The following is a 24,483-nucleotide window of genomic DNA, read 5'->3' on the forward strand; positions in this document are numbered from 1 at the left end:
AGTACGCCCTTTAGTACGCCCTTTAGTACACCCTTCACTACGCCCTTTAGTACACCCTTTAGTACGCCCTTTAGTACACCCTTTACAACGCCCTTTAGTACGCCCTTTAGTACGCCCTTTACAACGCCCTTTAGTACGCCCTTTACAACGCCCTTTACAACGCCCTTTAGTACGCCCTTTACAACGCCCTTTAGTACACCCTTTACAACGCCCTTTACAACGCCCTTTAGTACGCCCTTTAGTACGCCCTTTAGTACGCCCTTTAGTACACCCTTTAGTACGCCCTTTAGTACACCCTTTAGTACGCCCTTTAGTACGCCCTTTAGTACACCCTTTAGTACGCCCTTTAGTACGCCCTTTAGTACGCCCTTTAGTACGCCCTTTAGTACACCCTTTAGTACGCCCTTTAGTACGCCCTTTAGTACGCCCTTTAGTACGCCCTTTAGTACGCCCTTTAGTACGCCCTTTAGTACGCCCTTTAGTACGCCCTTTAGTACACCCTTTAGTACGCCCTTTAGTACACCCTTTAGTACGCCCTTTAGTAAGCCCTTTACAACGCCCTTTAGTACGCCCTTTACAACGCCCTTTAGTACACCCTTTAGTACGCCCTTTAGTACGCCCTTTAGTACGCCCTTTAGTACACCCTTTAGTACACCCTTTAGTACGCCCTTTAGTACGCCCTTTAGTATGCCCTTTAGTACACCCTTTAGTACACCCTTCACTACGGCCTTTAGTACGCCCTTTAGTACACCCTTTAGTACGCCCTTTAGTACGCCCTTTAGTACACCCTTTACAACGCCCTTTAGTACACCCTTTAGTACACCCTTTAGTACACCCTTTAGTACGCCCTTTAGTACGCCCTTTAGTACACCCTTTACAACGCCCTTTAGTACACCCTTTAGTACACCCTTTAGTACGCCCTTTAGTACACCCTTTACAACGCCCTTTAGTACGCCCTTTAGTACACCCTTTACAACGCCCTTTAGTACGCCCTTTAGTACACCCTTTACAACGCCCTTTAGTACACCCTTTAGTACGCCCTTTAGTACACCCTTTAGTACGCCCTTTAGTACACCCTTTACAACGCCCTTTAGTACGCCCTTTAGTACACCCTTTACAACGCCCTTTAGTACACCCTTTAGTACGCCCTTTAGTACACCCTTTAGTACGCCCTTTAGTACACCCTTTAGAACGCCCTTTAGTACACCCTTTACAACGCCCTTTAGTACGCCCTTTAGTACGCCCTTTAGTACGCCCTTTAGTACACCCTTTACAACGCCCTTTAGTACGCCCTTTAGTACACCCTTTACAACGCCCTTTAGTACGCCCTTTAGTACGCCCTTTAGTACGCCCTTTAGTACACCCTTTACAACGCCCTTTAGTACACCCTTTAGTACACCCTTTACAACGCCCTTTAGTACGCCCTTTAGTACACCCTTTACAACGCCCTTTAGTACGCCCTTTAGTACGCCCTTTAGTACACCCTTTACAACGCCCTTTAGTACGCCCTTTAGTACGCCCTTTAGTACGCCCTTTAGTACACCCTTTAGTACACCCTTTACAACGCCCTTTAGTACACCCTTTAGTACGCCCTTTAGTACACCCTTTAGTACACCCTTTAGTACACCCTTTAGTACACCCTTTAGTACACCCTTTAGAACGCCCTTTAGTACACCCTTTAGAACGCCCTTTAGTACACCCTTTACAACGCCCTTTAGTACGCCCTTTAGTACGCCCTTTAGTACACCCTTTACAACGCCCTTTAGTACGCCCTTTAGTACACCCTTTACAACGCCCTTTAGTACGCCCTTTAGTACACCCTTTACAACGCCCTTTAGTACTCCCTTTAGTACACCCTTTACAACGCCCTTTAGTACGCCCTTTAGTACGCCCTTTAGTACACCCTTTACAACGCCCTTTAGTACACCCTTTAGTACACCCTTTACAACGCCCTTTAGTACACCCTTTACAACGCCCTTTAGTACAACCTTTAGTACACCCTTTACAACGCCCTTTAGTACACCCTTTAGTACACCCTTTACAACACCCTTTAGTACAACCTTTAGTACACCCTTTACAACGCCCTTTAGTACGCCCTTTAGTATGCCCTTTAGTACACCCTTTACAACGCCCTTTAGTACGCCCTTTAGTACACCCTTTAGTACACCCTTTAGTACGCCCTTTAGTACGCCCTTTAGTACACCCTTTAGTACGCCCTTTAGTACGCCCTTTAGTACACCCTTTACAACGCCCTTCAGGACAACCTTTTTCATGGTCCTTTGAACCAGACAGGACGAACAACTGTCCAGTAACAGCGTAATAAACACTACCATTTGAGGTTCAGGCTCTCTATTCCCTGTATAGTATAAAGAGTCTAGTGCACTACTTTTGAAGTGCACGCCCTATGTAGGGAATAAGGTACTGTTTGGAACACACTCACAGAGACAGTCCGCTGTAAAACGAAGGGTATAAAACACCTCCTCTTCCTCACCCTTTGCAGTTCCCATTTCTCCATCATGTGGTCGACCTCCCCTCCGAGGACGGAAATCTTGGAGTCGTCCAGAAGCAGAATGCCATTCTTCACCTGGACCGTACCAAGGACCTTCACCTTGGTTCCTGGAGGGGTGTTCAGGCTAAAAAATAAAAAATAAATACAGGGGGGGGGGGGGGGGGGGGGGGGGGGTGAATTAGGGAGGCCAGAGGACAGCTCCATAGAGAACCCATTTTGTATTAAACGGAGAGCTCTCAGTAGATCAAATCAATTAAGCGGTTAAAGGAAGCTTAAACCAATATGCCAAAACAAACAAACAAACAAACAAACAAGGAGATTGACTATAATAGGTTTACATGGAACATGTTTACAGTTACATTTAATACAGATTGGCTACAGTAATGGAATGGAAGCACAGGTCATATGTTAACCTCATATTGGATAGGACAAAAACAAAAACAGGAGATTGATGAACAATAGATTTCTATCTCTGTAACAACGGCACAAACAACAGACAGAACAAACAGTGTATTGGTATGAAAGCAGATTTTTTTTGGGGGGGGGGTGGGGGGGGCAGCTTTAATTAGAAAAGAGAAACAACAAATCATCACGATTAATTTTCCCTTCCTAAAACTCTTCATCCAGTCAGCTGTGCCTGTGATGGCTACTGTCCAACGAGGGCTAGCCGTGCCAGAAGAACAGCTTAGCTTACGTTACCCACAAACCTCTCCCCTCTCTGTCCTGTCAGACCACTCTTCTAAATGACACGCTGTGTTGCAGTAGGATGGTGAGACTGAGGGATCGTGTCCTAAAATAGCACTCTATAGAAACACAGATGTGTCATTTAGAAAAGTGGTCTGGATAGGGCATGGCCTGTGGCCAAAAGTAGTGCACTATATAGGGAATAGGGGGGGGGGGGGGGGGGGGGGGGGAGGGGGCAAATTGGGACACAGCCTAGGAATAATCCCATTCCCCGGTTCAGGCCGTTCTCATTTTAAATTAACAGCCCAGTTCTGATCACCACCACCTCTGAGCCCCCGGCCCGCGTCCCAAACGGGATCCTATTCCCTATGTAGTGCACTACTTTTGACCAGGGCCCTATAGGGAATAAGGTGGCATTTGGAATTCAGCCTCCCTAGTCCTCTCATTAAAATGCACAGGGATTTAGAGGGATGTCCAGCTGCTGATGCAGCAATTAGGGATTTCACTTCCAACCCAATGGCCCAGTACGTCCAACCCAATATGTCTCAAACGGCAGCCACTCCCCCTACATCATGTTTGACAAGAGCCCCCCCCCCCAATAGGGCAAGTAGTAGGGAATAGGAAGCCATTTGGGACAGCTTGGTGCTAGCTGGGACTGGAGCAGGGTCCTCTCTCCCTCCCTCCCGCCACTATCAGAGCTAGCTGGGACTGGAGCAGGGTCCTCTCTCTCTCTCCCTCCCTCCCTCCCTCTCTCCCTCCACTATCAGAGCTAGCTGGGACTGGAGCAGGGTCCTCTCTCTCTCTCTCTCTCTCCCTCCCTCCCTCCCTCCCTCCCTCCACTATCAGAGCTAGCTGGGACTGGAGCAGGGTCCTCTCTCTCTCTCCCTCCCTCCCTCCCTCTCTCCCTCCACTATCAGAGCTAGCTGGGACTGGAGCAGGGTCCTCTCTCCCTCCCTCCCTCCACTATCAGAGCTAGCTGGGACTGGAGCAGGGTCCTCTCTCTCTCTCCCTCCCTCCCTCTACTATCAGAGCTAGCTGGGACTGGAGCAGGGTCCTCTCTCAGGGTACTGCCTCATAATGACACTGTGGAACGGAGCTGCACGCCATTACAAACTAACCTCTTTCTGTTTCCTTCTATCCATCCTCTCATCCATCTGGTTCTGTTTCCTTTTCTCTCTCTCTCTCTGCCTGCCTGCCTCCCTCCCTCCCTCCCTCCCTCTCTCTCTCTCTCTCTCTCCCTCCCTCCCTCCACTATCAGAGCTAGCTGATATCAACAGAACAGACACTAGTTAGTGTTGTCATAATAAAAGGGTTGTACTGTTCTCTCCTCGCGGATAGATTCCGGGCAAGCTCTCCTCTCCGTCCCAAATGGGACCCTAATCCCCTTTGTAGTGCACTAACATCGTTTTGAGTCCATAGATAATAGGGAACCATGTGGGACTCAGCGTTCCTCTCCGGCCACTCCACCTGTAGGGGCTGGCTGGTCGCCACGGCAGCCGTCGCCGCGGACGCTGCTTGGATGGAGTTGTAATTAAGGAAACGGATTGGTAGCGGATCAGCCACTGACGAGTGGAAATTGCAGAGGGAGGAGAAGAAAGCGAGAGAGATGGAGACCGGGGGAGGGAGGGAGGGAGGGAGGGAGGGAGTGCAGGGAGGGAGGGAGGGAGAGAGGGAGAGAGGCTGAGGAAGTTCAGAAAGTCACCAACATCGGTCTGTGCTTCCATTCAAGACGAGAGTTTTGAAAATGAGGACCTACGATACTGGCTGATTGGTAGACAGGAGTGAAGCAGTATCAGTCTACAGGTCAGTCTACAGGTTGGTCTACATGTCTATACAGTCAAAAGGAGGTGATTTGTAGACAGGAGTGAAGCAGCATCAGTCTACAGGTCTATACAGTCAACAGGAGGTGATTTGTAGACAGGAGTGAAGCAGCATCAGTCTACAGGTCAGTCTACAGGTCTATACAGTCAACAGGAGGTGATTTGTAGACAGGAGTGAAGCAGCATCAATCTGCAGGTCAGTCTACAGGTCAGTCTACAGGTCTATACAGTCAACAGGAGGTGATTTGTAGACAGGAGTGAAGCAGCATCAGTCTACAGGTCAGTCTACAGGTCAGTCTACAGGTCAGTCTACAGGTCTATACAGTCAACAGGAGGTGATTTGTAGACAGGAGTGAAGCAGCATCAGTCTGCAGGTCAGTCTACAGGTCAGTCTACAGGTCTATACAGTCAACAGGAGGTGATTTGTAGACAGGACTGAAGCAGCATCAGTCTGCAGGTCAGTCTACATGTCAGTCTACAGAATCAGTCTACAGGTCAGTCTACAGGAGGTGATTTGTAGACCGGTGTGAAGCAGCATCAGTCTACAGGTCAGTCTACAGGAGGTGATTTGTAGACAGGAGTGAAGCAGCATCAGTCTACAGGTCAGTTTACAGGTCAGTCTACAGGTCTATACAGTCAACAGGAGGTGATTTGTAGACTGGTGTGAAGCAGTATCAGTCTACAGGTCAGTCTACAGGTCTATACAGGAGACGTGTTATTTCATCAGCCTGTTAGATGGAAGCTGCATCCCAAATTGCCTTAGACCAGGACCCATAGGGAGACCCATAGGGAGACCCATAGGGAGACCCATAGTGAGACCCATAGGGAGACCCATAGGGAGACCAATAGGGAGGCCCATAGGGAGGCCCATAGGGAGGACCATAGGGAGACCCATAGGGAGGCCCATAGGGAGACCCATAGGGAGGCCCATAGGGAGACCCATAGGGAGGCCCATAGGGAGACCCATAGGGAGGCCCATAGGGAGGCCCATAGGGAGACCCATAGGGAGGCCCATAGGGAGGCCCATAGGGAGGCCCATAGGGAGATCCATAGGGAGACCCATAGGGAGACCCATTGTGAGACCCATAGGGAGGCCCATAGGGAGACCCATTGTGAGACCCATAGGGAGGCCCATAGGGAGACCCATAGGGAGACCCATAGGGAGGCCCATAGGGAGGCCCATAGGGAGGCCCATAGGGAGACCCATAGGGAGGCCCATAGGGAGGCCCATAGGGCTCTGGTCAAAAGTAATGCTCTACGTAGGGAATAGACAGAATCATCAACAGAGACATCTGAAATGGGGATCTAATGAGGCCTCTGTCAGGGGAACGTACCATTTTAACATTTTAGTCAGTAATTAATTGATGACTAGATATTCAGATGGTATGGCCCTATCTAGGAGTAATTCATTGATGACTAGATATTCAGATGGAAGGCCCTATCTAGGAGTAATTAATTGATGATTAGATATTCAGATGGTATGGCCCTATCTAGGAGTAATTAATTGATGACTAGATATTCAGATGAAGTCCCTATCTAGGAGTAATTAATTGATGACTAGATATTCAGATGGTATGGCCCTATCTAGGAGTAATTCATTGATGACTAGATATTCAGATGAAGTCCCTATCTAGGTGTAATTCATTGATGACTAGATATTCAGATGGTATGGCCCTATCTAGGAGTAATTAATTGATGACTAGATATTCAGATGAAGTCCCTATCTAGGAGTAATTAATTGATGACTAGATATTCAGATGGTATGGCCCTATCTAGGAGTAATTCATTGATGACTAGATATTCAGATGAAGTCCCTATCTAGGTGTAATTCATTGATGACTAGATATTCAGATGGTATGGCCCTATCTAGGAGTAATTAATTGATAACCAGATATTCAGATGGTATGGCCCTATCTAGGAGTAATTCATTGATGACTAGATATTCAGATGAAGTCCCTATCTAGGTGTAATTCATTGATGACTAGATATTCAGATGGTATGGCCCTATCTAGGAGTAATTCATTGATGACTAGATATTCAGATGGAAGGCCCTATCTAGGAGTTAAATTTTTTGTCCAAAAAACCTGTTTTTGCTTAGGGTATTGTGTGTAGATTGATCAGTGTGTGGGGGGGGGGGGGGACGATGTAATCCATTTTAGAATGAGGCTGTAACGCAAAACAAAATGTGGGGGAAAAAATCAAGGGGTCTGAATACTTTCTGAATGCACTGTACATATATTTGTTGTTGTTGTCGTTGTTGTTGTTTTCTCCGTTCCTGGCACCGTACGACGGTACTTTTCCTGGGTGGTAAAACTCCTTGTACGCTGGAATGGAGTCCAGAAAAACCAAATGATTTACTAGGTGTTGGTTCTGTGCCTTCGGAGGAGAAGCGGATAGCCTTCAGGTGTCTGAACTAGTTGTTCTCTACCTGATCTGTGACAGGTGCCTGAACTAGTTGTTATCTACCTGATCTGGGACAGATGTAGGACAGGTGTCTGAACTAGTTGTTATCTACCTGATCTGGGACAGGTGTCTGAACTTGTTGTTCTCTACCTGATCTGGGACAGGTGTCTGAACTAGTTGTTCTCTACCTGATCTGGGACAGGTGTAGGACAGGTGTCTGAACTAGTTGTTATCTACCTGATCTGGGACAGGTGTCTGAACTTGTTGTTCTCTACCTGATCTGGGACATGTGTCTGAACTAGTTGTTCTCTACCTGATCTGGGACAGGTGTGTGAACTAGTAGTTGTTCTCTACCTGATCTGGGACAGGTGTGGGACAGGTGTATGAACTAGTAGTTGTTCTCTACTTGATCTGGGACAGGTGTCTGAACTAGTTGTTATCTACCTGATCTGGGACAGGTGTCTGAACTTGTTGTTCTCTACCTGATCTGGGACAGGTGTCTGAACTAGTTGTTATCTACCTGATCTGGGACAGGTGTCTGAACTAGTTGTTATCTACCTGATCTGGGACAGGTGTCTGAACTAGTTGTTCTCTACCTGATCTGGGACAGGTGTCTGAACTAGTTGTTCTCTACCTGATCTGGGACAGGTGTCTGAACTAGTTGTTCTCTACCTGATCTGGGACATGTGTCTGAACTAGTTGTTATCTACCTGATCTGGGACAGGTGTGTGAGCTAACGCGCTACTCTGTTCCAACTGGTCGCGACGGTGATGATCGAGAGAGAGTTTCAGTAGCTGATCGATCTTGTTCCTGTGGCTCATCAAGTATCTCCGAGTATCTCCGAGTAGCAGTGCTGATCTACGGTCAGATCACCCCTGTCTATTTACTCTTATTCATGGAGATTTAAAAGACAAAAAAAACTGATCTGAAATCAGCACCTCCTACTCTATGAAGATTGATACAAGCGACCTCTGAGTTAAGCCTGGTGTTTAAGAAGTAGCTGTTCCTTACCTGATCAATCAAACCGATTAGCCTGGTGTATAAAGTAGCTAATCAATCAAACCGATTAGCCTGGTGTTTAAAGTAGCTAATCAATCAAACTGATTAGCCTGGTGTTTAAAGTAGCTAATCAATCAAACCGATTAGCCTGGTGTTTAAAGTAGCTAATCAATCAAACCGATTAGCCTGGTGTTTAAAGTAGCTAATCAATCAAACTGATTAGCCTGGTGTTTAAAGTAGCTAATCAATCAAACCGATTAATTAATTGATCTGGGACAGGTGTGGGACAGGTGTATGAACTAGTAGTTGTTCTCTACCTGATCTGGGACAGGTGTTTGAACTAGTAGTTGTTCTCTACCTGATCTGGGACAGGTGTCTGAACTAGTAGTTGTTCTCTACCTGATCTGGGACAGGTGTGTGAACTAGTAGTTGTTCTCTACCTGATCTGGGACAGGTGTTTGAACTAGTAGTTGTTCCCTACCTGATTTGGGACAGGTGTCTGAACTAGTAGTTGTTCTCTACCTGATTTGGGACAGGTGTCTGAACTAGTAGTTGTTCTCTACCTGATCTGGGACAGGTGTTTGAACTAGTAGTTGTTCTCTACCTGATTTGGGACAGGTGTCTGAACTAGTAGTTGTTCTCTACCTGATCTGGGACAGGTGTTTGAACTAGTAGTTGTTCTCTACCTGATCTGGGACAGGTGTCTGAACTAGTTGTTATCTACCTGATCTGGGACAGGTGTCTGAACTAGTTGTTGTTCTCTACCTGATCTGGGACAGGTGTGTGAACTAGTTGTTATCTACCTGATCTGGGACAGGTGTCTGAACTTGTTGTTCTCTACCTGATCTGGGACAGGTATTTGAACTAGTAGTTGTTCTCTACCTGATCTGGGACAGGTGTGTGAACTAGTTGTTCTCTACCTGATCTGGGACAGGTATTTGAACTAGCAGTTGTTCTCTACCTGATCTGGGACAGGTGTGTGAACTAGTTGTTCTCTACCTGATCTGGGACAGGTGTCTGAACTAGTAGTTGTTCTCTACCTGATCTGGGACAGGTGTTTAAACTAGTAGTTGTTCTCTACCTGATCTGGGACAGGTGTCTGAACTAGTTGTTCTCTACCTGATCTGGGACAGGTGTCTGAACTAGTTGTTATCTACCTGATCTGGGACAGGTGTGTGAACTAGTTGTTCTCTACCTGATCTGGGACAGGTGTCTGAACTTGTTGTTCTCTACCTGATCTGGGACAGGTGTTTGAACTAGTAGTTGGTCTCTACCTGATCTGGGACAGGTGTATGAACTTGTTGTTCTCTACCTGATCTGGGACAGTTGTCTGAACTAGTAGTTGTTCTCTACCTGATCTAGGACAGGTGTTTGAACTAGTAGTTGTTCTCTACCTGATCTGGGACAGGTGTCTGAACTAGTTGTTATCTACCTGATCTGGGACAGGTGTCTGAACTAGTTGTTCTCTACCTGATCTGGGACAGGTGTCTGAACTAGTTGTTATCTACCTGATCTGGGACAGGTGTCTGAACTAGTTGTTCTCTACCTGATCTGGGACAGGTATTTGAACTAGTAGTTGTTCTCTACCTGATCTGGGACAGGTGTCTGAACTAGTAGTTGTTCTCTACCTGATCTGGGACAGGTATTTGAACTAGTAGTTGTTCTCTACCTGATCTGGGACAGGTGTTTGAACTAGTAGTTGTTCTCTACCTGATCTGGGACAGGTGTCTGAACTAGTTGTTCTCTACCTGATCTGGGACAGGTGTTTGAACTAGTTGTTCTCTACCTGATCTGGGACAGGTGTCTGAACTAGTAGTTGTTCTCTACCTGATCTGGGACAGGTGTGTGAACTAGTTGTTATCTACCTGATCTGGGACAGGTGTGTGAACTAGATGTTGTTTTCTACCTGATCTGGGGCAGGTATCGTACTAGTAGTTGTTCTCTACCTGATCTGGGACAGGTGTCTGAACTAGTTGTTCTCTACCTGATATGGGACAGGTGTTTGAACTAGCAGTTGTTCTCTACCTGATCTGGGACAGGTGTGTGAACTAGTTGTTCCCTACCTGATCTGGGACAGGCGTGTGAACTAGTTGTTATCTACCTGATCTGGGACAGGTGTCTGAACTAGTTGTTCTCTACCTGATCTGGGACAGGTATTTGAACTAGTAGTTGTTCTCTACCTGATCTGGGACAGGTGTCTGAACTAGTAGTTGTTCTCTACCTGATCTGGGACAGGTATTTGAACTAGTAGTTGTTCTCTACCTGATCTGGGACAGGTGTTTGAACTAGTAGTTGTTCTCTACCTGATCTGGGACAGGTGTCTGAACTAGTTGTTCTCTACCTGATCTGGGACAGGTGTTTGAACTAGTTGTTCTCTACCTGATCTGGGACAGGTGTCTGAACTAGTTGTTATCTACCTGATCTGGGACAGGTGTGTGAACTAGTTGTTATCTACCTGATCTGGGACAGGTGTGTGAACTAGTTGTTCTCTACCTGATCTGGGACAGGTGTCTGAACTAGTAGTTGTTCTCTACCTGATCTGGGACAGGTGTGTGAACTAGTTGTTGTTTTCTACCTGATCTGGGACAGGTGTGTGAACTAGTTGTTATCTACCTGATCTGGGACAGGTGTTTGAACTTGTTGTTCTCTACCTGATCTGGGACAGGTGTTTGAACTAGTTGTTCTCTACCTGATCTGGGACAGGTGTCTGAACTAGTAGTTGTTCTCTACCTGATCTGGGACAGGTGTGTGAACTAGTTGTTATCTACCTGATCTGGGACAGGTGTGTGAACTAGATGTTGTTTTCTACCTGATCTGGGGCAGGTATCGTACTAGTAGTTGTTCTCTACCTGATCTGGGACAGGTGTCTGAACTAGTTGTTCTCTACCTGATATGGGACAGGTGTTTGAACTAGCAGTTGTTCTCTACCTGATCTGGGACAGGTGTGTGAACTAGTTGTTCCCTACCTGATCTGGGACAGGTGTGTGAACTAGTTGTTATCTACCTGATCTGGGACAGGTGTCTGAACTAGTTGTTCTCTACCTGATCTGGGACAGGTATTTGAACTAGTAGTTGTTCTCTACCTGATCTGGGACAGGTGTCTGAACTAGTAGTTGTTCTCTACCTGATCTGGGACAGGTATTTGAACTAGTAGTTGTTCTCTACCTGATCTGGGACAGGTGTTTGAACTAGTAGTTGTTCTCTACCTGATCTGGGACAGGTGTCTGAACTAGTTGTTCTCTACCTGATCTGGGACAGGTGTTTGAACTAGTTGTTCTCTACCTGATCTGGGACAGGTGTCTGAACTAGTTGTTATCTACCTGATCTGGGACAGGTGTGTGAACTAGTTGTTATCTACCTGATCTGGGACAGGTGTGTGAACTAGTTGTTCTCTACCTGATCTGGGACAGGTGTCTGAACTTGTTGTTCTCTACCTGATCTGGGACAGGTGTGTGAACTAGTTGTTGTTTTCTACCTGATCTGGGACAGGTGTGTGAACTAGTTGTTATCTACCTGATCTGGGACAGGTGTTTGAACTTGTTGTTCTCTACCTGATCTGGGACAGGTGTTTGAACTAGTTGTTCTCTACCTGATCTGGGACAGGTGTCTGAACTAGTAGTTGTTCTCTACCTGATCTGGGACAGGTGTGTGAACTAGTTGTTATCTACCTGATCTGGGACAGGTGTGTCAACTAGATGTTGTTTTCTACCTGATCTGGGGCAGGTATCGTACTAGTAGTTGTTCTCTACCTGATCTGGGACAGGTGTCTGAACTAGTTGTTCTCTACCTGATATGGGACAGGTGTTTGAACTAGCAGTTGTTCTCTACCTGATCTGGGACAGGTGTGTGAACTAGTTGTTCCCTACCTGATCTGGGACAGGTGTGTGAACTAGTTGTTATCTACCTGATCTGGGACAGGTGTCTGAACTAGTTGTTCTCTACCTGATCTGGGACAGGTATTTGAACTAGTAGTTGTTCTCTACCTGATCTGGGACAGGTGTCTGAACTAGTAGTTGTTCTCTACCTGATCTGGGACAGGTATTTGAACTAGTAGTTGTTCTCTACCTGATCTGGGACAGGTGTTTGAACTAGTAGTTGTTCTCTACCTGATCTGGGACAGGTGTCTGAACTAGTTGTTCTCTACCTGATCTGGGACAGGTATTTGAACTAGTTGTTCTCTACCTGATCTGGGACAGGTGTCTGAACTAGTTGTTATCTACCTGATCTGGGACAGGTGTGTGAACTAGTTGTTATCTACCTGATCTGGGACAGGTGTGTGAACTAGTTGTTCTCTACCTGATCTGGGACAGGTGTCTGAACTTGTTGTTCTCTACCTGATCTGGGACAGGTGTGTGAACTAGTTGTTGTTTTCTACCTGATCTGGGACAGGTGTGTGAACTAGTTGTTATCTACCTGATCTGGGACAGGTGTTTGAACTTGTTGTTCTCTACCTGATCTGGGACAGGTGTCTGAACTAGTTGTTATCTACCTGATCTGGGACAGGTGTCTGAACTAGTTGTTATCTACCTGATCTGGGACAGGTGTCTGAACTAGTAGTTGTTCTCTACCTGATCTGGGACAGGTGTCTGAACTTGTTGTTCTCTACCTGATCTGGGACAGGTGTGTGAACTAGTTGTTATCTACCTGATCTGGGACAAGTGTGTGAACTAGTTGTTCTCTACCTGATCTGGGACAGGTGTCTGAACTAGTTGTTCTCTACCTGATCTGGGACAGGTGTCTGAACTAGTTGTTCTCTACCTGATCTGGGACAGGTGTCTGAACTAGTTGTTCTCTACCTGATCTGGGACAGGTGTCTGAACTAGTTGTTCTCTACCTGAAATGGGACAGGTGTCTGAACTAGTTGTTCTCTACCTGATCTGGGACAGGTGTGTGAACTAGTTGTTCTCTACCTGATCTGGGACAGGTGTCTGAACTAGTTGTTCTCTACCTGATCTGGGACAGGTGTGTGAACTCGAGGCCCACAGCGTTGGTGTGTCCGTCTGTCATCTGCAGCCTCAGCATCCTGGGGGCTCCCTGAGACTCCTCGTTGTCCTTGGGAGCCGACACGTTCCTCACCTTCTGAACCTGCAGCACACACGGACCCTCCAACTGAGGGAGGAAAAGATGAAAGACAGCGGCCGTGTTAATTAGGGCACACTGTAGCGTTTTTTACAGCCAGAGAGTGAGTTAGGGGTCCGTATTCATTAGGCACCAAACGGATCAAAACAGACAAAGCGAGAGGGGAGCTGAACTTGTCCAATAAGAAATTAAAATTTTAGTTTTTACGTTGCAAAAAAAAAAATTTTTCCGCTCCAGTGTGTCCTAATGCCAGGGTTTGTTGCAGTAAAGACATCAGCCTTGTAACCCACGAACTGGCAAACAACGTCACCAGATGGTTCCAGCTTCAATAACTGCTCCTCTGGGATGAATAAAGTTTATTGAATTGAGCTACCCTCGCCGTCTCCTCGCTCAAATGGACCTTACTGCTTTTACAGACGAAGTCGGGATGTTTACATACACTTAGGTTGGAGTCATTAAAACTCGTTTTTCAACCACTCCACACATTTCTTGTTAACAAACTATAGTTTAGGAAAGTCGGTTAGGACATCTACTTTGTGCATGGCACAAGTCATTTTATCAACAATTGTTTACAGACAGATCATTTCACTTATAATTCACTGTATCACAATTCCAGTGGGTCAGAAGTTTACATACACTAAGTTGACTGTGCCTTTAAACAGATTGGAAAATTCCAGAAAATGATGTCATGGCTTTAGAAGCTTCTGATAGGCTAATTGACATAATTTGAGTCAATTGGAGGTGTACCTGTGGATGTATTTCAAGGCCTACCTTCAAACCCAGTGCCTCTTTGCTTGACATCATGGGAAAATCAAAAGAAATCAGAAAAAAAATTGTATTCCTCCACAAGTCTGGTTCATCATTGGGAGCAATTTCCAAACGCCTAAAGATACCACGTTAATCTGTACAAACAATAGTACGCAAGAATAAACACCATGGGACCACGCAGCCGTCATACCGCTCAGGAAGGAGACACATTCTGTCTCCTAGAGATGAAGGTACTTTGGTGCGAAAAGTGCAAATCAATCCCAGAACAACAGCAAAGGACCTTGTGAAGATGCCGGAGGAAACAGGTACAAAAGTATCTATATCCACAGTCCAAGTCCTATATCGACATAACCTGAAAGGCCACTCAGTAAGGAAGAAGCCACTGCTCCAAAACCGCCATAAAAAAGCCAGACTACGGTTTGCAGCTGCACATGGGGACAAAGATCGTACTTTTTGGAGAAATTCCCTCTGGTCTGATGAAACAAAAATAGAACTGTTTGGCCATAATGACCATCGTTATGTTTGGAGGAAAAAGGGGAAGTACAGCAAAGCACCCCCACAACATGATGCTGCCACCCCCGTGCTTCACGGTTGGGATGGTGTGCAAGCCGAAGAACACCATCCCAACCGTGAAGCACGGGGGTGGCAGCATCATGTTGTGGGGGTGCTTTGCTGTAGGAGGGACTGGTGCACTTTACAAAATAGATGGCATCATGAGGAAAGAAAATGATGTGGATATATTGAAGCAACATCTCAAGACATCAGTCAGGAAGTTAAAGCTTGGTTGCAAAATGGACAATGACCCCAAGCATACTTCCAAAGTTGTGGCAAAATGGCTTAAGGACAACAAAATCAAGGAATTGGAGTGGCCATCACAAAGCCCTGACCTCAATCCTATAGAAAATGTGTTGGCAGAACTGAAAAAGTGTGTGCAAGCAAGGAGGCCTAGAAACCTGACTCAGTTACACCAGCTCTGTCAGGAGGAATGGGCCACAATTCACCCAACTTATTGTGGGAAGCTTGTGGAAGGCTACCCAAAATGTTTCACCCAAGTTAAACAATGTAAAGGCAATGCTACCAAATACTAATTGAGTGTACACTTCTGACCCACTGGGAATATGATGAAAAAAATAAAACCTGAAATAAATCACTCTCTCTACTATTATTCTGACATTTCACATTCTTAAAATAAAGTGGTGATCCTAACTGACCTAAGACTGGGAATTTTTTACTAGGATGAAATGTCAGGAATTGTGAAAAACTGAGTTTAAATGTATTTGGCTAAGGTGTATGTAGACTTCTGACTTCAACTGTAAGTACCTGACCTCCCTTAACACTGATGTACCTGACCTTCCTTAATGCTGATGTACCTGACCTTCCTTAACACTTATGTACCTGACCTTCCTTAACGCTGATGTACCTGACCTTCCTTAACACTTATGTACCTGACCTCCCTTAACACTTATGTACCTGACCTTCCTTCACGCTTAAGTACCTGACCTTCCTTAACGGCCATGTACCTGACCTTCCTTAACGCTTATGTACCTGACCTTCCTTAACGCTGATGTACCTGACCTCCCTTAACGCTTAAGTACCTAACCTTCCTTAACGGCCATGTACCTGACCTTCCTTAACACTTATGTACCTGACCTCCCTTAACACTTATGTACCTGACCTTCCTTAACGCTTAAGTACCTGACCTTCCTTAACACTTATGTACCTGACCTTCCTTAGCACGTATGTACCTGACCTTCCTTAACACTTATGTACCTGACCTTCCTTAACACTGATGTACCTGACCTTCCTTAACACTTATGTACCTGACCTTCCTTAACGGCCATGTACCTGACCTTCCTTAACGCTTAAGTACCTGACCTTCCTTAACACTTATGTACCTGACCTTCCTTAACGCTGATGTACCTGACCTTCCTTAACGCTGATGTACCTGACCTTCCTTAACGCTGATGTACCTGACCTTCCTTAACACTTATGTACCTGGCCTTCCTTAACGCGTATGTACCTGACCTTCCTTAACGCTTAAGTACCTGAGCTTCCTTACCGATCATGTACCTAACCTTCCTTAACACTTATGTACCTGGCCTTCCTTAACGGCCATGTACCCAACCTTCCTTAACGATCATGTACCTGACCTTCCTTAACACTTATGTACCTGGCCTTCCTTAACGGCCATGTACCTGACCTCCCTTAACACTTATGTACCTGACCTTCCTTAACGCTGATGTACCTGACCTTCCTTAACACTTATGTACCTGACCTTCCTTAACGCGTATGTACCTGACCTTCCTTAACGCTTAAGTACCTGACCTTCCTTACCGATCATGTACCTAACCTTCCTTAACACTTATGTACCTGGCCTTCCTTAACGGCCATGTACCCGACCTTCCTTAACGATCATGTACCTGACCTTCCTTAACACTTATGTACCTGGCCTTCCTTAACGGCCATGTACCTGACCTCCCTTAACACTTATGTACCTGACTTTCCTTAACGGTCATGTACCTGACCTTCCTTAACGCTGATGTACCGTTAAACAGAGTGTGTTTGTTCTTCAGGTCCATGCTGTAAACAGAGAAGTGGCAACTAAAGAGCCATAAATAAATAACACTACTCAGATGGTTCTTTTCACAGCTCTGGTTCTGATTCCCTCGTTTACATTCAACTGAGGTTTACACGTCCCAATTAAAATAGTTTCTGGGCTCCAAGAGCTGGCATTCTACGGCATATTCACATCACCTCTTTGTAAATGCAGTACATATTAATTGCAGTCTAGTGATAACCAACTCTGGGAAAAGAGCCAAGCAAAGATAATAATAACTTAATGCAGACAGACTGAGACATTCTGAATCACCAGCATTGATGGCGCTTCCCCTGTTAGACTAATGCAGAGTGGGAGTTGTACTTACCTGAAAGGAGTGCAATATCTTATACAGAGCCTTAGGAGGACCGTGGGTTATTATCTCTGAGGACCGTGGGTTATTAGCTCTCTGAGGACCGTGGGTTATTAGCTCTCTGAGGACCGTGGGTTATTAGCTCTCTGAGGACCGTGGGTTATTAGCTCTCTGAGGACCGTGGGTCATTATCTCTGAGGACCGTGGGTTATTAGCTCTCTGAGGACCATGGGTTATCAGCTCTCAGAGCCTTAGGAGGACCGTGGGTTATTAGCTCTCTGAGGACCGTGGGTTATTAGCTCTCTGAGGACCGTGGGTTATTAGCTATCAGAGCCTTAGGAGGACCATGGGTTATTAGCTCTCTGAGGACCTTGGGTTATTAGCTCTCTGAGCTTTAGGAGGGCCGTGGGTTATTAGCTCTCTGAGCTTTAGGAGGACCGTGGGTCATTAGCTCTCTGAGCTTTAGGAGGACCGTGGGTTATTAGCTCTCTGGGCTTTAGGAGGACCGTGGGTTATTAGCTCTCTGAGCTTTAGGAGGACCGTGGGTTATTAGCTCTCTGAGCTTTAAGAGGACCGTGGGTTATTAGCTCTCTGAGCTTTAGGAGGACCGTGGGTTATTAGATCTCTGAGCTTTAAGAGGACCGTGGGTTATTAGCTCTCTGGGCTTTAAGAGGACCGTGGGTTATTAGCTCTCTGAGCTTTAAGAGGACCGTGGGTTATTATCTCTCTGAGCTTTAGGAGGACCGTGGGTTATTAGCTCTCTGTGCTTTAGGAGGACCGTGGGTCATTAGATCTCTGAGCTTTAAGAGGACTGTGGGTTATTATCTCTCTGAGCTTTAGGAGGACCGTGGGTTATTAGCTCTGTGCTTTAGGAGGAGCGTGGGTTATTAGATCTCTGAGGACCGTGGGTTATTAGTTCTCTGAAGACCGTGGGTTATTGCCTCTCTGAGCTTTAGTAGGACCGTGGGTTATTAGATCTCTGAGGACCGTGGGTTATTAGCTCTCTGAGGACCGTGGGTTATTGCCTCTCTGAGCTTTAGGAGGACCGTGGGTTATTAGCTCTCTGAGGACTGTGGGTTATTAGCTCTCTGAGGACCGTGGGTTATTAGCTCTCTGAGCTTTAGGAGGACCGTGGGTTATTAGATCTCTGAGCTTTAAGAGGACAGTGGGTTATTAGCTCTCTGAGCTTTAAGAGGACCGTGGGTTATTAGCTCTCTGAGCTTTAAGAGGACCGTGGGTTATTATCTCTCTGAGCTTTAGGAGGGCCGTGGGTTATTATCTCTCTGAGCTTTAGGAGGACCGTGGGTTATTAGATCTCTGAGGGCCGTGGGTTATTAGCTCTCTGAGGACCGTGGGTTATTGCCTCTCTGAGCTTTAGGAGGACCGTGGGTTATTAGCTCTCTGATGACCGTGGGTTATTGCCTCTCTGAGCTTTAGGAGGACCGCGGGTTATTAGCTCTCTGGGCTTTAGGAGGACCGTGGGTTATTATCTCTCTGAGCTTTAGGAGGACAGTGGGTTATTAGCTCTCTGAGCTTTAGGAGGACCGTGGGTTATTATCTCTCTGAGCTTTAGGAGGACCGTGGGTTATTATCTCTCTGAGCTTTAGGAGGACCGTGGCTTATTAGCTCTCTGAGCTTTAGGAGGACTGTGGGTTATTAGCTCTCTGGGCTTTAGGAGGACCGTGGGTTATTAGCTCTCTGAGCTTTAGGAGGACCGTGGGTTATTAGCTCTCTGAGGACCGTGGGTTATTAGCTCTCTGAGCTTTAGGAGGACTGCGGGTTATTAGCTTTCTGAGGACAATGGGTTATTAACTCTCTGAGCTTTAGGAGGACCGTGGGTTATTAGCTCTCTGAGAACCGTGGGTTATTAGCTCTCTGCGCTTTAGGAGGACTGTGGGTTATTAGCTCTCTGAGCTTTAGGAGGACCGTGGGTTATTAGCTCTCTGAGAACCGTGGGTTATTATCTCTCTGAGCTTTATGACCGTGGGTTATTAGCTCTCTGAGCTTCATGACAGTGGGTTATTAGCTCTCTGAGCTTTAGGAGGACTGTGGGTTATTAGCTCTCTGAGCTTTAGGAGGACCGTGGGGTATTAGCTCTCTGAGCTTTAGGAGGACCGTGGGTTATTAGCTCTCTGAGGACCGTGGGTTATTAGCTCTCTGAGCTTTAGGAGGACCGTGGGTTATTAGCTCTCTGAGGACCGTAAGTTATTAGCTCTCTAAGGACCGCGGGTAATTAGATCTCTGAGCTTTAAGAGGACCGTGGGTTATTAGCTCTCTTTGCTTTAGGAGGACCGTGGGTTATTTGCTCACATACAAATTAATTAATTAATTAATTATCTCCCTCGTCATCATCTGTGGCTTTTTCTCAGTAGAACTCAGTGCAACTCCCCACATGGCTGAAGGGAGGAATGAACTCATTTTAAAGCTGGTGTGACAGAGACATCTAGTGGCCTTTGGAAGTAGTGCATTTTTCTGTATTTCTCAAACGTGCACAGGAAAGTGTCACCAACAGGGTATCAAACCCGCATGTTGTTTTCAAGGCTGAGATAAATAGCCCACTGAGCTAAAGCCTAGGAATTCGCTTTCTATGTAGCCATGTGTCTTCAGCATGGTTACTCACCACAGCAGTCTAGCTTGACTAACCCCCATATCCACAGACCATTAGACAATCCTGTTGGTTCTAACTTTGTTTTTGTTCTGTGTCGAATCATTATGATAGGATCTCTGACAGTTTCTCTGACCCTTTGGCGTACACATATCTGTGCTAACACACACACACACGCACGCACACACGCACGCACGCACGCACGCACGCACGCACGCACGCACGCACGCACGCACGCACGCACGCACGCACGCACGCACGCACGCACGCACGCACGCACGCACGCACGCACGCACGCACGCACGCACGCACGCACGCACGCACGCACGCACGCACGCACGCACGCACGCACGCACGCACGCACGCACGCACGCACGCACGCACGCACGCACGCACGCACGCACGCACGCACGCACGCACGCACGCACACACACACACACACACACACACACACACACACACACACACACACACACACACACACACACACACACAGCCTCACCTTCTCCACCCGGCCACTGTTGATGTCCGCAGGGAGAAACTTCCTGCCAATAGGCCTCAGGTCACTCTGTAGAGATAGTCACAGAGACAGGGGGGGGGAGAGATAAGCAACACTTATCCCAACCAACATATTCGGCCGACAATGAGATGACCCTGTAGTAAACCTTGAGATGCATCATTGAAAAGCAATGTAGAGAAACCTGTTTTGAAAGCACTGGCAAATATTGGCCTGAATCTTGATTCTCCACACGTCTCTCAGAGTGGGCAAGAGCACACCCCTAGTCACGGACATCAAAAACTATTGGATTGGTTTTAGTCTGATTAGTCTGATTGAGGCGGCAGGGTAGCCTAGTGGTTAGAGTGTAGAGGCGGCAGGGTAGCCTAGTGGTTAGAGCGTAGAGGCGGCAGGGTAGCCTAGTGGTTAGAGTGTTGGACTAGTAACCGGAAGGTTGCGAGCTGACAAGGTACAAATCTGTCGTTCTGCCCCTGAACAGGCCCACTGTTCCTAGGCCGTCATTGAAAATAAGAATTTGTTCTTAACTGACTTGCCTAGTTAAATAAAGGTTAAAATAAAACTGTATTGTACAATTAATTGGTATAGACAGCCAGACGTGTACAAATGTTCCTTACAAGCCAGAATGTTTAATACATTTGAACTTACTCTCCCCGTTTGTCTCTTCCCCTGCTTAGACTAAATATCCACAGGAAGGTCTTGTTTACCCGACATCGTAGAGAGCCGGTGGGTATGTGGTTTGGTACTGAGGTAAAGTGAGTTTTATATTGGATATTTGGATTCCAATCTTCAAACAAAAAAAAAGATTCAGAATATACCATTTTCATTGTCACAGCATGCTTGGTTCAATAGCTGTTGACAGAATATACCATTTTCATTGTCACAGCATACTTGGTTCAATAGCTGTCGACAGAATATACCATTTTCATTGTCACAGCATACTTGGTTCAATAGCTGTTGACAGAATATACCATTTTCATTGTCACGGCATACTTGGTTCAATAGCTGTTGACAGAATATACCATTTTCATTGTCACGGCATACTTGGTTCAATAGCTGTTGACAGAAAATGCAATTTTCATTGTCACGGCATACTTGGTTCAATCGCTGTTGACGAGAGATTCTGGGCTTTGAACACCCTAAAAAAGTCACTTAAACCAATACTTTCCTGTGGAGATTTTGTCTCAAATTTAGAGCAGCGGAAGGACAAACCAACCGGTAGAGTCAAACTTTACATGTCATTTTAATCAACATTCTGGCTTGTAATGGATCATTAACACCATTGTGTTCACACATGGCCCAGAGGCTGTCTATACCAATTAAGTGTGTACTACAGCCTGATTATTCAGACTAGATTGTCGTAAAGCATTGGCTGGAGGGACAGGGGGAAGTGTGCAAGTACAAACAATGGTGGAGAATTGGAACGCAGCCACATTAGTGTGACTTTCATTTATCTGACATACCGGCAAAACATTCAATAACGAATATTCAAAGCAATGTAGAGGAATCTGTTTTACACAAACCTGTTTTTGTAAAAAGCTTGATTGATTTTTTAAAAATCACGTCTCTTTTCTACTCAAACCCCTGGGGTCAGTTAAATGTACATCTACACAGGTGAAAGGTGAATTTTTATTATTTTGTTGTTGGTATACTAGAAGAGAGATGTGAGAATACTAGCTACTTACATTGAGTGCAATGCGAATAAGGTAATTAGCTGAGGGGTTCTCCGAAGTGCCTTTCAACTCCTCTATTCCTTCGTCTGTAAGGTACCTGTGTAGGAGGTCAACCAAAAGAAAGGGCTCACGTGTCAATGGCGTAACCAATGCACTGTGGTTATTAAACAACAACACTCCAGCTAGCCACAGTGAACAAACACATTGAAAATCAAAAGCTAGCCAGCCAACTCGCATATCACTCGAAATAACATAGCTAACAACGGACTAGCAGATCAACTTTGAAGATATATTAATAGCTAGCTACAGTAATGTAGAGCTAGCTAGCTAGCTACAGTAATGTATTGCTAGCTAGCTACAGTACAGTAATGTATTGCTAGCTAGCTACAGTATAGTAATGTAGAGCTAGCTACAGTAATGTAGAGCTAGCTACAGTAATGTAATGTATTGCTAGCTAGCTACAGTACATTCATGTATTGCTAGCTAGCTACAGTTCAGTAATGTATTGCTAGCTAGCTACAGTACAGTAGTGTAGAGCTAGCTACAGTGCAGTAATGTAGAGCTAGCTACAGTACAGTAATGTAAAGCTAGCTACAGTAATGTAATGTATTGCTAGCTACAGTAATCGAATGTATTGCTAGCTAGCTACAGTAATGTAATGTATTGCTAGCTAGCTAAAGTAATGTAATGTATTGCTAGCTAGCTACAGTACAGTAATGTAGAGCTAGCTACAGTACAGTAGTGTAGAGCTAGCTAGCTACAGTACAGTAATGTAGAGCTAGCTACAGTAATGTAATGTATTGCTAGCTAGCTACAGTAATGTAATGTATTGCTAGTTAGCTACAGTACAGTAATGTATTGCTAGCTAGCTACAGTACAGTAGTGGAGCTAGCTACAGTACAGTAGTGTAGAGCTAGCTACAGTCCAGTAGTGTAGAGCTAGCTAGCTACAGTACAGTAATGTAGAGCTAGCTACAGTAATGTAATGTATTGCTAGCTAGCTACAGTAATGTAATGTATTGCTAGTTAGCTACAGTACAGTAATGTATTGCTAGCTAGCTACAGTACAGTAGTGGAGCTAGCTACAGTACAGTAGTGGAGCTAGCTACAGTACAGTAGTGTAGAGCTACAGTACAGTACAGTAGTGTAGAGTACAGTACAGTAATGTAGAGTTAGCTACAGTACAGTAGTGTAGAGCTAGCTACAGTACAGTAATGTATTGCTAGCTACAGTACAGTAGTGTAGAGCTAGCTACAGTACAGTAGTGTAGAGCTAGCTACAGTACAGTAGTGTAGAGCTAGCTAGCTACAGTACAGTAATGTAGAGCTAGCTAGCTACAGTACATTCATGTATTGCTAGCTAGCTACAGTACAGTAATGTATTGCTAGGTAGCTACTAAGCTTCAAATGAGCATACACGGCCTTGTTAGTTAGCATATCAAAGCTAAACATGCTAAAATAATTGACAGCAATTTGCTAGCCAAAATAATAATTATTAGCTACTGTTACCAGTCCGTAGGCCAGAAATTTCATATATCTATCTACATTATCACAGGCATCACAGTATGTGAGATCCTAAATGAGGTGTTAACTAGAAAAGCTAAAGCTATGCAAGCAAAGTGAACGTGTAATGTAGCTAGCTAGCTAGCACATTAGCCACAAGCTACCCACCAGCCTTCTTTAGTGAGGGCTAAGTTGATTTCAGCCATTTTCTTTCAAATAAAAAAAATAAAGTATCAAATGCAAATATAGTAGATGAACTATTTAATTTGTGGATTATCCATTGTTTTTTAAAATCTTTAATAATTAATCCGATAATCAATGAAGTTTAGCCGGATATTTTTAGCGTTTTGCCGGACTAAAAACAAATGACCTCCCGTTGGAAGAGACGTCAAAGTTGAATCTGATACAAAGAGCGAAGGAAGAAAAACAGCAGCCCCGGTGGCAAAGACAGTCACTACATCTACGGTGCTTTTATCAATCCAATGATCTATCTACTACACTCTGTGCAATGTCCTAACAATCCAATGATCTATCTACTACACTCTGTGCAATGTCCTAACAATCCAATGATCTATCTACTACACTCTGTGCAATGTCCTAACAATCCAATGATCTATCTACTACACTCTGTGCAATGTCCTAACAATCCAATGATCTATCTACTACACTCTGTGCAATGTCCTAACAATCCAATGATCTATCTACTACACTCTGTGCAATGTCCTAACAATCCAATGATCTATCTACTACACTCTGTGAAATATAATAATATTAGTTTCAATTCACCTTTATTTAACCAGGGAGGCAAGTTGAGAACAAGTTCTCATTTACAATTGCGACCTGGCCAAGATAAAGCAAAGCAGTTCGACGTATACAACAACACAGAGTTACTAATACAAACATCCAAGTCAATAAGACTGGTTTTAATGTCTATGGTCACTGACTGCAAAGAGGCCTGGGGTTGAGTCCCGGGTCGGTCTGCACCCAGAATTAGCTACAACGTTCTTCTGCATAATTTA

The 24,483-nt window shown here is 45.4% G+C and overlaps 1 protein-coding gene across 5 annotated transcripts in view; it reads right to left on the reverse strand.

Annotated features, from left to right (window-relative positions):
* LOC139412709 (tudor domain-containing protein 3-like) overlaps positions 1–23,866 on the reverse strand; it is a 50,176-nt gene extending 26,310 nt beyond the window's left edge. For all 5 annotated transcript variants that reach the window (XM_071159372.1, XM_071159371.1, XM_071159368.1 and 2 more), the window contains exons 1-5: positions 23,633–23,866; positions 21,976–22,060; positions 20,279–20,344; positions 13,364–13,524; positions 2,492–2,633 (exon numbers count right to left, since the gene is read on the reverse strand). In XM_071159372.1, coding sequence (XP_071015473.1) covers positions 2,492–2,633; positions 13,364–13,524; positions 20,279–20,344; positions 21,976–22,060; positions 23,633–23,670 — 492 coding nt within the window. In that variant the 5' untranslated portion in view covers positions 23,671–23,866. The remainder of the gene's footprint in view (positions 1–2,491; positions 2,634–13,363; positions 13,525–20,278; positions 20,345–21,975; positions 22,061–23,632) is intronic.
* Positions 23,867–24,483: the final 617 nt, after the last annotated feature.

Source organism: Oncorhynchus clarkii, chromosome 7 (assembly GCF_045791955.1).
Source record: "Oncorhynchus clarkii lewisi isolate Uvic-CL-2024 chromosome 7, UVic_Ocla_1.0, whole genome shotgun sequence".
Classification (NCBI taxonomy): Eukaryota; Metazoa; Chordata; class Actinopteri; order Salmoniformes; family Salmonidae; genus Oncorhynchus; species Oncorhynchus clarkii.